The 11,279-nt window shown below is 28.4% G+C and overlaps 2 protein-coding genes across 3 annotated transcripts in view; one reads left to right on the top strand and one right to left on the bottom strand.

Annotated features, from left to right (window-relative positions):
- Positions 1 to 3,061: 3,061 nt before the first annotated feature.
- Positions 3,062 to 6,692, bottom strand: LOC100215772 (large ribosomal subunit protein uL24). Of its 2 annotated transcripts, none has more exons than XM_065792902.1 (3): positions 6,307 to 6,692; positions 5,565 to 5,699; positions 3,062 to 3,124 (listed from the first exon to the last, which is right to left on the bottom strand). In XM_065792902.1, exons 1-2 carry the CDS (start codon positions 6,613 to 6,615, stop codon positions 5,574 to 5,576), a joined length of 435 nt encoding a protein of 144 aa, XP_065648974.1. In that variant the 5' UTR covers positions 6,616 to 6,692; the 3' UTR covers positions 3,062 to 3,124; positions 5,565 to 5,573. The 2 variants fall into 2 exon arrangements, with proteins under 2 accessions (XP_065648974.1, XP_065648975.1); XM_065792903.1 differs by having other exon boundaries at positions 5,572 to 5,699; positions 6,307 to 6,686.
- A 1,184-nt stretch (positions 6,693 to 7,876) lies between these two features.
- The window catches only part of LOC100207843 (solute carrier family 28 member 3), a 93,389-nt gene continuing 89,986 nt past the window's right edge, over positions 7,877 to 11,279 (top strand). The window contains exon 1 of the mRNA XM_065792910.1: positions 7,877 to 7,930. Coding sequence (XP_065648982.1) covers positions 7,892 to 7,930 — 39 coding nt within the window. The 5' untranslated portion in view covers positions 7,877 to 7,891. The remainder of the gene's footprint in view (positions 7,931 to 11,279) is intronic.

Genomic DNA, 11,279 nt, shown 5'->3' with positions numbered 1-11,279 from the left:
ATCGGATAACAAAAGTAAAAGTTACAGTCATTTCAATAAAAGAAAAAAGCGTCCTAATGTTACAAAACGAAAATGGAAAAAAGAGCGAATATAAAATTTTGTGTTAAACTTGAAAAATAATTCTTTGAGACATACAAATTGATGAAAAAAGTTTATGGTGATGATTGTATGAGTCGTACTAAAGTTTATACGTGGTTTACACGATTTAAAAATGGTCGTGAGGATTTAAATGACAATCTGAGGTCAGGTTGCCCAGAAGCTGGTAATCGTGCTGAATTGGTGGAAAAAGTCCGTGAAATCATTGGTATCGATGCAAATTTTACTACGAGAATGTTGGCTGAGGAATTAAATACAAGTAAAAACACTATTTAGAGAATTTTAACTCAAGATTTGGGTAAAAGAAAGGTATGTGCGCGTTTTGTTCCGCATGAATTAAATGAAGACCAAAAAATCGCTCGTGTGGAGCATTGCAAAGACATTGTTGAAACTGTTGAAAACGATCTAGACTTTCTTGATTCGATCATAACTGGTGATGAGTCATGGTGCTTTAAATATGACCCTGAAACTAAGCGTCAATCTGTTGAATGGATGTCCAAAGACGAGCCAAAACCAAAAAAATTGCGTTTCCAGAAGTCTCGAATCAAGACAATGTTGATTACTTTTTATGATTCGAACGGTAATTCCCACAAGGAATTTGTTCCAGAAGGTCGAACTGGTAATGGAGAATACTATTTAGGCGTTTTAGATTGTTTGTGGAAAAGAATTTGTCGTGTTAGACCTGAATATGCAGCAGGAAAACAACTGTTTTTGTTGCACGACAATGCACCGCCTCACAAGACCAAAAAAGTGAACGAATATTTGATGAAAAAACGGGTTTCTCTCATCAACCACCCTCCATATTCGCCTGATCTATCAACATGTGACTATTTTCTATTTCCAAAACTGAAAACCAAGATGAAAGGAGCATTTTATGAGGATATCCTAGCCATTCAAGCAGCTGTAACCGAGATGCTGAAGAATATTCCTATAAATGACATAAAAAAATCTATGCATGCGCTGATTGATCGTGACAAACGTTGTATTGGGTCTGATGGAACCTAATTTGAATAAATAATAACTTTCAATGATGATATAATGTGTGTTTTATTTTATATCCAAAAAGTTCGGTTATTTTTGGGACACACCGTGTAAATACGAAAGTGTCATGGAAGCTTATCAAACAATATCTGATAAATCAATATTACTGGAAGAAATACCTAATTTGTTGCATGTAACCAAAGTAACACCTAAATTGAAAAAAGAAAATGATAGAGTTACCCAGGTTCACGGCTTAATGGAGGGGGAAAAAATATTGGAAACGATTTCTTTAATCAAAGAAGACAAAGCCAAAAAGGAGAAAGCAAATAAAGAAAGGAAATCCAAGCTACAACGACAAATTGAGGAATTCTGTAAATGTGAGGAAGAGTGTGCATGTGGAAAGAATGTTTGCGCAGCAAATAAACTTCGAGAATGCTCGTGTTGCGATGTTTTGAAATCTACCATGTAGTAAAGAATCATGCCTAGGTATAACAGGCTTAAAACCGAATATGATCAAACCCTTTTATGAAATAGGACCCAAAAAAAGCCTTCAGTTTGATTCTGATGAAGATAACATTGAAAACTTCATTCTTATAACTGATTTTATCTAGAATACAACCTAGCGTCCTCTATTCGCCTTTTTAAATTAAAGTTTACCCGAATCTTTTTTTTATATTTTTCGTTCATTGCATTTTTTGTTGGTTTGTATTATAAAAAAATGATAAAAAGAAATAACTTAAGTTTTTTTTATAGTTTTTAATTTGATACCTCGTTAGGTGCAGCACCTTAAAAAGATTGATATTTTAAAAAGCGAATTTAAGAAAATTAGATTTATTCTGCGCACGCATCTTTTTAGCACTGTTTTTGATGTCTTAAGGCAATATTTCTGATTCAAAGTTTCAATATTTCAAAGGTTCTGCAAACTTAATTTTAGAAGAGATAGAATCATTTAAAAAAAAATAAGTTTATTTCTTATATAGACTATTAACAACGTCTTCGGAGTTTAGACTGTTTTGAGAGGTTAGATGTGTTATTTTTTTACTTATATTCTTTAGTCAAATTATTTTACGCTTTTATAATTTAATTTAAAAAAATCGAGTTCTGTTGGCTTAATTAAAACCTGACATTCTACACCTTTTACCAGTAGTGTAGTAATTGTATTTAATTGTAATGGTAGAAGCAAAAAATTATAGATCATTTTGCTCTTAGATACAAAATCTATCTTAAATAGAATCCTGAGGGTTATGCAAGCGCAGTCGCCACCATAAGAGCGAACAGCATTGTTATCATTATTTACAATAGGTAAAACATTACAATCTTTAGTACTTAGAGCTTGCAAGGTGATGAAGAAACTTAAGGAAGGGGATTGGGACGGCAGCTATAAATATTATTTATTGAGGCGTTGCAAACGAAAGGGGCACATCAACCAAAATCAAGTTTTAAGTAAGCGCGCGAAATTACACTTTTTCCTACCACGGGTAGAAGAGTTTACACCCCTCCCCCTCAGTGGTATTGCTGTGCCTCTTTTGGACGAACGTTTTACTCGTTACAAAGCGTGTTCTTTAATTTTATCACGTGTAAATAACAAGGGATTTTTAGTTAGAAAGAGCCCCACTGACACGTTGATCTTGTGTTATATTGTAGATGACAAATTTAAGTAAAAATGGTTAAAGAAAACGGATTTTCGAAAATCGGTTGGTGTGCCCCTTTCGTTCGCTACGCTATTACCAATGACTGATTTGGATATTGCACTTGATCAAAATCATTTGATATAAATTATAAAAAATATAAAAGCTCAATTGTAAAGCTCTAACGAAAATTTGTGACAAAAGCAAAAAAGAAGAGTTAATACTCCTTCATAACTAATTTCATAATATTAACGAGTCAACTATTTTATGCGCTCGACTATCTACGGAAATGAAATCCGTAAGCTATGCAAAAATATTGCTCCACTTTTAGACTTAAAATATCAATAAATACTAAATTCATATAGATTTTTCTCCTTCAGATTTCATAAAAAGATCGTTCAGTCCGTTGTCTTTCGTATCTAAAAATAAAAAAAAATAACCGTTTATTTGAAAAACCTTTTCTTTTCATTAAAGATTTCTTATTCAAAAATAAATTTCTACTTAGAAATTTATATTTAAAAACTTGCAAGCAAGAACAGCATGGTTTTTTTTTATTACAAAAATTGCAATTAGGGTTTGCAAAATAGTTAAACACATTATTTTACACTTTAATTTCCAGCTACAGCTCTTAAATTAAATAACTACTTAAAACTTATTTAAGTTGCCCAGTTAAGATTTAAAGCTTGCTGTAACTTCTCTTTGCCTTAAAAACAAAACACATAATTATGACGTTATATCAATCACATATTAGCCAATCAACTATTGGCATTTTATATAACATTTGAAAGTATATATTTTTAGTTTTAATAGTTCTTTTAGTATTGAAACTAAATATGTATACTCTTTAATGTCACATATAAATACTTTCATCACTTATGTAAAAAACTTAAATTTCAAAAAATAGCTTTCTTCTTCATTTATTGGCTAGCTCTGCTGACTTTTTGTTCACCTCTCTTTATTTAACATCATCATCTCTATACACTTAACATCAATATTCTGCAGTTCTTTTAAAGTATTCTTTCCTGCTACAATACCAATCTTTAAATATATAGAAAGTGGTAACTGAGAACCTTAATTGAAGTAAATAACAGCAGATGCTGCAGCCATTTTTAATGAATCTTTTCCTGTAAGAACTCTTTTTTAACATTTGGTCCATATTATACCATTAAGAGATTAATTGATATTTTTAGTATTACATTGAATTGATCATGCAAACATTTTTTCAGCAGCTTTTCGTCACAAGATCCTGATATGAAAAGATTGGTTTAAGGATAATTGCAACTGCTTCAGGAGTAGTTATGTTAGACTTAAAATTGTTTTTGCTTGTAGTTAAGTCAGAGTTATATTTGCACCAAGATTTAACTTATTTCAGACTGACATTTAAGTCATCATTTTCACAGCTAGTAAGCAGGTTTGATAAAATAAAGCCAGGGCCCAGGGTTTGTAACTGGGGCAACATAAACATTTATACATCCTACAGTATATACATTTATACATCCTATTTTTATTCAAAATTCATACTATATTTTGTGTGTGTGTGTATATATATATATATATGCATATATAAACATTATTATGATCAAGATGATCATCATGTAACCATCTTCTTGTTCGGCAAATATTACACCATATAAATATTAAAATTTAATAAAAATAGAAGGATATTGTATGCCAGCATCTAAATAAACAGCAAACATATACGCTTAGATCTATAATATGTATGATTAAAGCACATATAGGAAGTTTTTATTCCTCCTAGACTAAAAGCTTGGAAGCTTTTATTCCTACTCTTTTTAATTTTAACTTTTACAGTGATCAGGGTTATGGTTTTTATTAAATTAATTCTTATGGTTAGAGCCAGGTAGGGTTCAACGATTTCAGTAACTTCCGAAACAGTTCCTTTTAGTTACCGGTAACTGTGGTAATTTGAGTGTAACTTATGGTAACATTGTGTCATTAAAAAAGTAGCTTAAAAAAAGACTACTATTATTGATAGAATGTAATAAGAATTCTTACATTAACAATAACACTTGCATAGATTTCATTTAAGATGTTTGCTCCAAATATTTAAAAGCATTTTCAGTAAAAAAAAAAAAAAAAAAAAAAAGAGAAAAAATCAAAAATTAGTCTTTGCTAGAAATATATATTTATTTAACAACTTAAGTTATTTTCCAAAAGTTTTATGCAAAGAAGTTTTAAACTTGTAACTATTAAGGAGTTAAACACCACGTTTAGTTTAAAGCATTTCAATTATTTCATTTAATTATTCTATTTAAAATTTCATTCTTATATTTTTCCTTTGCACATAATTCTTTACAAAGTTAGCTCAGATTCTTTCAGTCTGTTAGATTTATTTAATAGGTTAACAAAAACTTTATATAAGTTTTTGAAGAACATGGAACTTCATCAACTGCATCACGCATATTTTTATTTTATTATCGTGTCTTCTTAGGCAAAATAAAACTTAAAATAGATTTTACCAGTAACTCTTGTTAATTTTTTTAGTACTTAATTATTAAGTATAAAAAAAATTAACCAGAGTTACCGGTAAGTAACTTGCTGAACCATAGAGCCAGGGTTAGCTGTGATTTTCGATAATACTGGTTCGACATGATTAATTTTTACAGACTAAATAACACTGTGTGTGTGTTCAGAAATACATGTTGTCCATAAGCATATTGCCTGTAATGTATAGAAAATATTAAATAAATAAAGTATATTATAAAAAATAATGAATAACTTATATACACAATTTTGTAAATAACTTTCTTGTTTCAAGAAACGAGAAAGTTGCAGAATAAAGTGACATTAGAAACCCTTAAATTTAATACTAGTGTGTTTAATAATACTAAATTTTACCTCTTACTATTACTCCGCAGCAGCCATAGCAACATCTTCTTCTTTATGCTTGCCTTTTTCTTGTAGATTTTTTTTGCTTTTTCTATTTAAAATTTTCTTGCGATCAGGATCTAACTTTAGTTTCACAAGTTCAACCTACGAGAATACATCTTTTAAATAATAACAATTAAGATTAACAACGATTAAAAACTAGCAAATAATAGTAATTTTCTGATGATTTAGGAATTTTCAGAAAAACTTCATTATAAGATATTCAATGCTCAAAAAGCATGCTTAAACTACATGCCTTGTGAATTTTTTAAATTGAAAATGATTAAAAAAACTAATATATTAATTTTTGATCATTTGCTATGAGAAAATATAATTAAATGCAATTCTAAAAATGTAATTAAAATAGAAAATTGAAATAGGTAACTTTAAGTCATTTTACTAATAAATAAAATTTTTGGATAACAATAACATTTAGGTTACAATAATAATAATTTTAGTTTACAAAAATGATTAAATAAAAAAAAGCTAACTGCCTCAAAACAAGATTTTTTGCACCAATTTTTATGTCACTTACACTCACAATTTTTATGTCACTCACTTATTGGCTGTAATGAAAACTTAGTAATTTTTTGTTTTGTTTTACTACGATCGCTATGAACAGTAACAAATTTATTAATTATGAAACGCATATCACAACCTATTGTTCTTTTTAATTTTCATACAAGACAATCTAAAATTTAATTGTAAGAACCTTGCTTGGATGAATTCCAACACTAACAGTTGCTCCATTAGCTTTTTCTCTTTGAACTCTTTCAATATGCAAAACCCATTTTTTTCGGTAGGCACTGATAACTTTTCCTGGTTGAGTACTTTTAAAGGGTCCACGTGTAACAATAACTTCGTCGTCTTTTCTAACAGGCAAAGAACGTACAGAGTATTTAGTTCTAAGTTCTTTAGACAGAGGAGCACTCATTAACTTTCTTCGCACGCTGCTTGGAGCAGAGAAGTGAGCTTTTCGACATTTGCGCCTTGAAGAAGATACCATACTATTTTTCTTCATTTTAGTGTAAATAGGCCGCTCTGTCTAAAACACGAAGTTTAAAAAGAACATGGTGTCTAAATATCACAAAATAAGCGGCCACGAAGAGGCTGGAAACTATACAAATCGCACAACATTAATAACGGCCTGTGTAAAAAGGACATGATCTTGAAACATTAAAATTTATTTACATTAGAAAACTTTTTTAAATAGACTCACTACTTTCGTACTGTTAAAAGAATTTAGCCATTAACAATTAAAAATAGGCAAAGTCAACCTAACTCAAATAAATTATCATTGCTTTTTTTTTAATTAGAAACGAAGCTACTCATTGTCTAAAACTACCCCATAAGTGGTGTAGTTTTGGGTGAAATTTGGAAAAAATCTAATATATAATAACAAATGATGTTTCTTAAAATTTCATTTTCATTTCAGTAAGGATTTCTTTTAAACTAATTGTAAAAAAAAATTCACAAAATTCAACCAAGTTTGTAAGTGGAAAAACCAAATTCGAATGATATTCCAGAATCTCTTGACATGCTATTTGCATAGTTTGACAAAGAAAGTTTTTCAGAGACATTTACAATAAACACCAATCATTTCAACGTTTCCAATTGACAAATATATTTAATTTGGTTGATAAATTTGTAGTTTTTGAATTTTTTGGATTGTCCTAAACTAACAAAAGTTCATCATTAGATTTAAGGGAACCTTCAAAACACTCATAATCTCACATTGAAAATTTAGACAGTGTTTTAAATTCAAATAATAAAAGATTTTAAATAATAGTAGTCAAGACCAGTCCAAAGTCAGGAAAATTCTCCGGAACTTTAAATTCGAAAAAATAAATTTTTAAAATAGAACAATTTTATAAATATGCGCCATTTTGAAAACATGTTTTTAAAGTGATTGACTATCTTGTTTTTACGTCAGCATACTTGCTACTTATACATTGACTGACTTAAATAGGAATAGGCACAATGAGTATAAATACACTGGCTGAAGGTTTTAGTTTGGGCTAGTAGTCTTGCTATTAAAAAGATAATTTTTATTTTATTTTTACAGACCTGAAGAATATCGTCGAATAAATAGTTTGACAAGAGAGCCTATCTTTTAAAGTTGCTTGGAAGTAATCTTGTTTCTAAAGAACTAAATTATTATCAATCATCATCTATTGTGGTAAAGTCTTTGTAATTATAATAGGATTGCAATTTTATTATATCTTATAATTTCTTAAATTATCATAAATAATGACAATGGTATAAAATTTGCATACTTTCAGTCCATAAAATAAAAAATGGCTTCAAGAACTGGAACAAAGAAACATCGTAATAAAGTATATATCTTTATTAAGATTTTTTAAGGTATATATCTTTTGTTAAGACTTTTTAACACTATTAAGGTTAAAAATCTATTTAAATAAATAGATTAATACACAATAATATTATCTTTGTTTAAAATTAAATTTAAGCAAATAAAATGTGTAGATAAATTAAAATTTTATCAATTTTTTTTCACATATTTTTACAACTACATAGTTTTTACAAGTTTTAACACTATATAGTTTTAATACCAAATATAACTAAAGTAATGTTAAGATATATGCGATGTACATAGTAATGAAATATATTAAAATAGAATTACAATTTATAATTTGAGTTAACAAGATAAGACTAAATAAATAAATTTTTATTTATGTAGTTAAGGAGAAAGAACTCGCAGAAAATTGTGTGAAGTGTTGTCATCGAGAACCCTTTTTTTAATTAATTTTATAAGATACTCATAACTATTTTATTTATGACTTATTATACTTTTTAATGTTGTTAGTCATGTTATGAAGCATAACATAAGTACAACATATGTATACACATACATATGTATATACATACTTGTTAATATGTTAAAGTTACATATATGTTTATATGTTAAATATTTTGACATATTTTTGATACTCATAAGGTATTAGAAAAATTCCATATAACTGCTTAGCTTTTAAGGAAAAATTTTTACGTTTTTTAGAAGAGATAATGTGAAATTTTTAGGTATTAATTTGTTATATCAGTTTCTCACTCAATAAATTGCTATTTATTAAATTTGATACTCTAAACGTATTTCTACTTAACCTTTATTATATTCTTATTCTTATGTTCAAAGTTGATAGGAAAAAATTACACCCATCATATTAAACTCAATTTTTGAAAAAATAAATCATCTATACCCAACACGTTTTTCAGCAAACAATTACATTCAACCTAAAATCTACTATTCTGCTACTGAGTTTACAGTTGCAAATAAACTATAGAACACGCTTTAGAATAATAAGCTAAAAAACTTTTTTGCACAGTTAATAAATGGACTTAAGCAAAAACTTTTGATAAATGACAATAAATTATATTTCTTCTAAAGCTTTTTATTGGAGTAATCTCGACTGTTTTATTCAATTTTTTGTTTATTTATCTTTTATTCAACTTTTTAAAAAATAAAACAAGTTAAGAAAAATAATATTAAAAGTCTTTTATATTTGTATTTATTTTTATACTTTTTGACATATTACATTGTAATATATGGTAGTATATGTCTTCAATTGAACGAAGTTACGTTGTTTTTGTATTTTTATTATTGAAATTTTTATTTTAGGCGGCTCTGCGATAAGACTAAATTGTCTTCTTCTTGCTCCAGTCATTTTTTTGTATGTTGTACAGCACGTGCACAATCATCTCCCATTATTGTTTTTCTTTTTAAATGTTGCAATTTTTGTTACACAATCCCAGCACCTAATACAGGTGAATGCGATTTGAATTTTAAACTACACTTTTAATTATGGACCAGATTGTTTACACCGGATTTAACATTGGACTGTGGGATCAAAAACGTAACAACTGATCTGATGAATTTTCAAACACATTTTCCAAATGAGCGTGACAAGGAGCGTGATTTGTTATGACGACCAAACCCTTTAAATAATTTAGGGATGGGGTGAAACCCGTTGCTAACACATTGCAAGAATCTGTATTAAATGATCTTCTGCGAGTTTTTGTTATGAAAACATTTGTTGTTTATATAGCTGCAATCAAATGTATGTTTAAACCTTTTTGAAGCAGGTATTTTCATTTTTGATCTTCTTCATTGTTTTGCGCGTCCTTGCGTTTTTTTACAAAAAAGATTATAATTTGTTTTATCCAACCATCATCTATGATATATTCTTTGATATTCCTAAATGACTATGTTCTTTTTTGCTTGTTTACCGTTTATTGTAACAGGCTCCTTGCGCACTTTTTTTAATGAAAAAAACCTGTCTTCGAGGTAATCGAGACGACTGTTGTCGTGCTGACGCTTATATTAAAATGTCTTACCATTTTTGTTTTAATGGCCACCAATGTCAGTTGATAATAACTTTCAATCCATGTTAAGTTTCTTCAATTTCATCTTTATATTAAAACTTTGAAAGGAGCATAATCTATAATATAACGAGTTCTTATTACCTGAAAAACAGATGAAATTTGTTGCTCTTTCAAAGTCACTGAGGGATAAACTTCAATCGAAAAAGATCAAATCAATTCAAAACATAGTAGCAATACACACACGTTCACAATACATACACGTTCACAATACACACATGCTCGAGTTTTTCATTAATGTTATCTTCAACTGGTGTATTCGCAAAGATTTACTTATTTTGCTTTCGTGAAAAAAAATAACATAAAAGTGAAAAGCAAAAACTTGTATAAACGAAAACATCAAAGATAAAATAAAAACGCATGTTCTAAACTACATCTTACGTTTCTCAATTACAATTCACGTTTTCTTAATTACATCTTACATTTCTTAATAACAATTTCGAGCTCTCAATTACATCTTGAAAAGGTGTTTGCTGATTGCCATATAAATTATCAAAATAAAGCTGAACACCAACTGCAATAAAAAAAGGAGAAAAGGAAACGATAAAAAGAAACAAAAGCGATTAAGTTAAAAGAATGTGGGATTTAAGAAAAGAAGTTTATTCTAATTCATTTGAAAGTATATGTTGTTACATCGATAAAGTCATAATGAAGAAGAAAGAAGTAAACTTATTCAATGACATAAATAACCGGTACGAAATGCCAAAAATAGGTGGAGTGGTATTTAATTGTTAATTTTACAAAAAGTTAAAGAAAAAGTAAAATAACATCAAAATTAACAATTCAAAAAGGAAAGACGAATATTTAAAACTTTATCTTCAGTAGCTCAATTAAAATCAACTTTAGTGAAAAAAACATTCCTTGAAAGCAAACATAAATATTGAAATCAGAGATGCTGCATTTGCCTTAGATGGAAGCAGATGTTATGAAAGGAAAAATTTTTGATCTCTTATTCTAGATTTTTGAAAATCTGATTGTTGGTATAGATTCAAGAAACAGAAATTCGACGGGAAAAATAGAAAGAAAAAAAAAGAACCGTTGAAGCAATTTGGTTGGAAATTAAACTGTACCAAAAAATCCAAAAATATTATCTTTAAAATGATTTCAATAACAGACAAAATAAGATTAAAAATTCTAACATGATATACTTTGGCGAAAAATTATGATGTGTCTATGCTGCTTGATTCAATTGTAAAACAAAGGTCCGACTAATTAAAGCTATTAAGAAAAACCCCATGTTGCAAGAAAATTATGGCAAAATGGGCACTTATGAGTATGTTTTAAAGC

This window comes from Hydra vulgaris, chromosome 03 (genome assembly GCF_038396675.1).
Source record: "Hydra vulgaris chromosome 03, alternate assembly HydraT2T_AEP".
Taxonomy (NCBI): Eukaryota; Metazoa; Cnidaria; class Hydrozoa; order Anthoathecata; family Hydridae; genus Hydra; species Hydra vulgaris.
The sequence above is the reverse complement of the archived record's forward strand: the minus strand, read 5'-3'. Positions and strand labels throughout refer to the sequence as shown.

Excerpts from the sequence above, each read along its gene's own strand:
- LOC100215772 (XM_065792902.1), bottom strand. The coding sequence starts at position 6,615 with ATGAAGAAAAATAGTATGGTATCTTCTTCAAGGCGCAAATGTCGAAAA. Across the intron at positions 5,700-6,306 it reads TTGGAATTCATCCAAGCAAG|GTTGAACTTGTGAAACTAAA; the intron begins GTTCTTACAATT and ends GTATTCTCGTAG.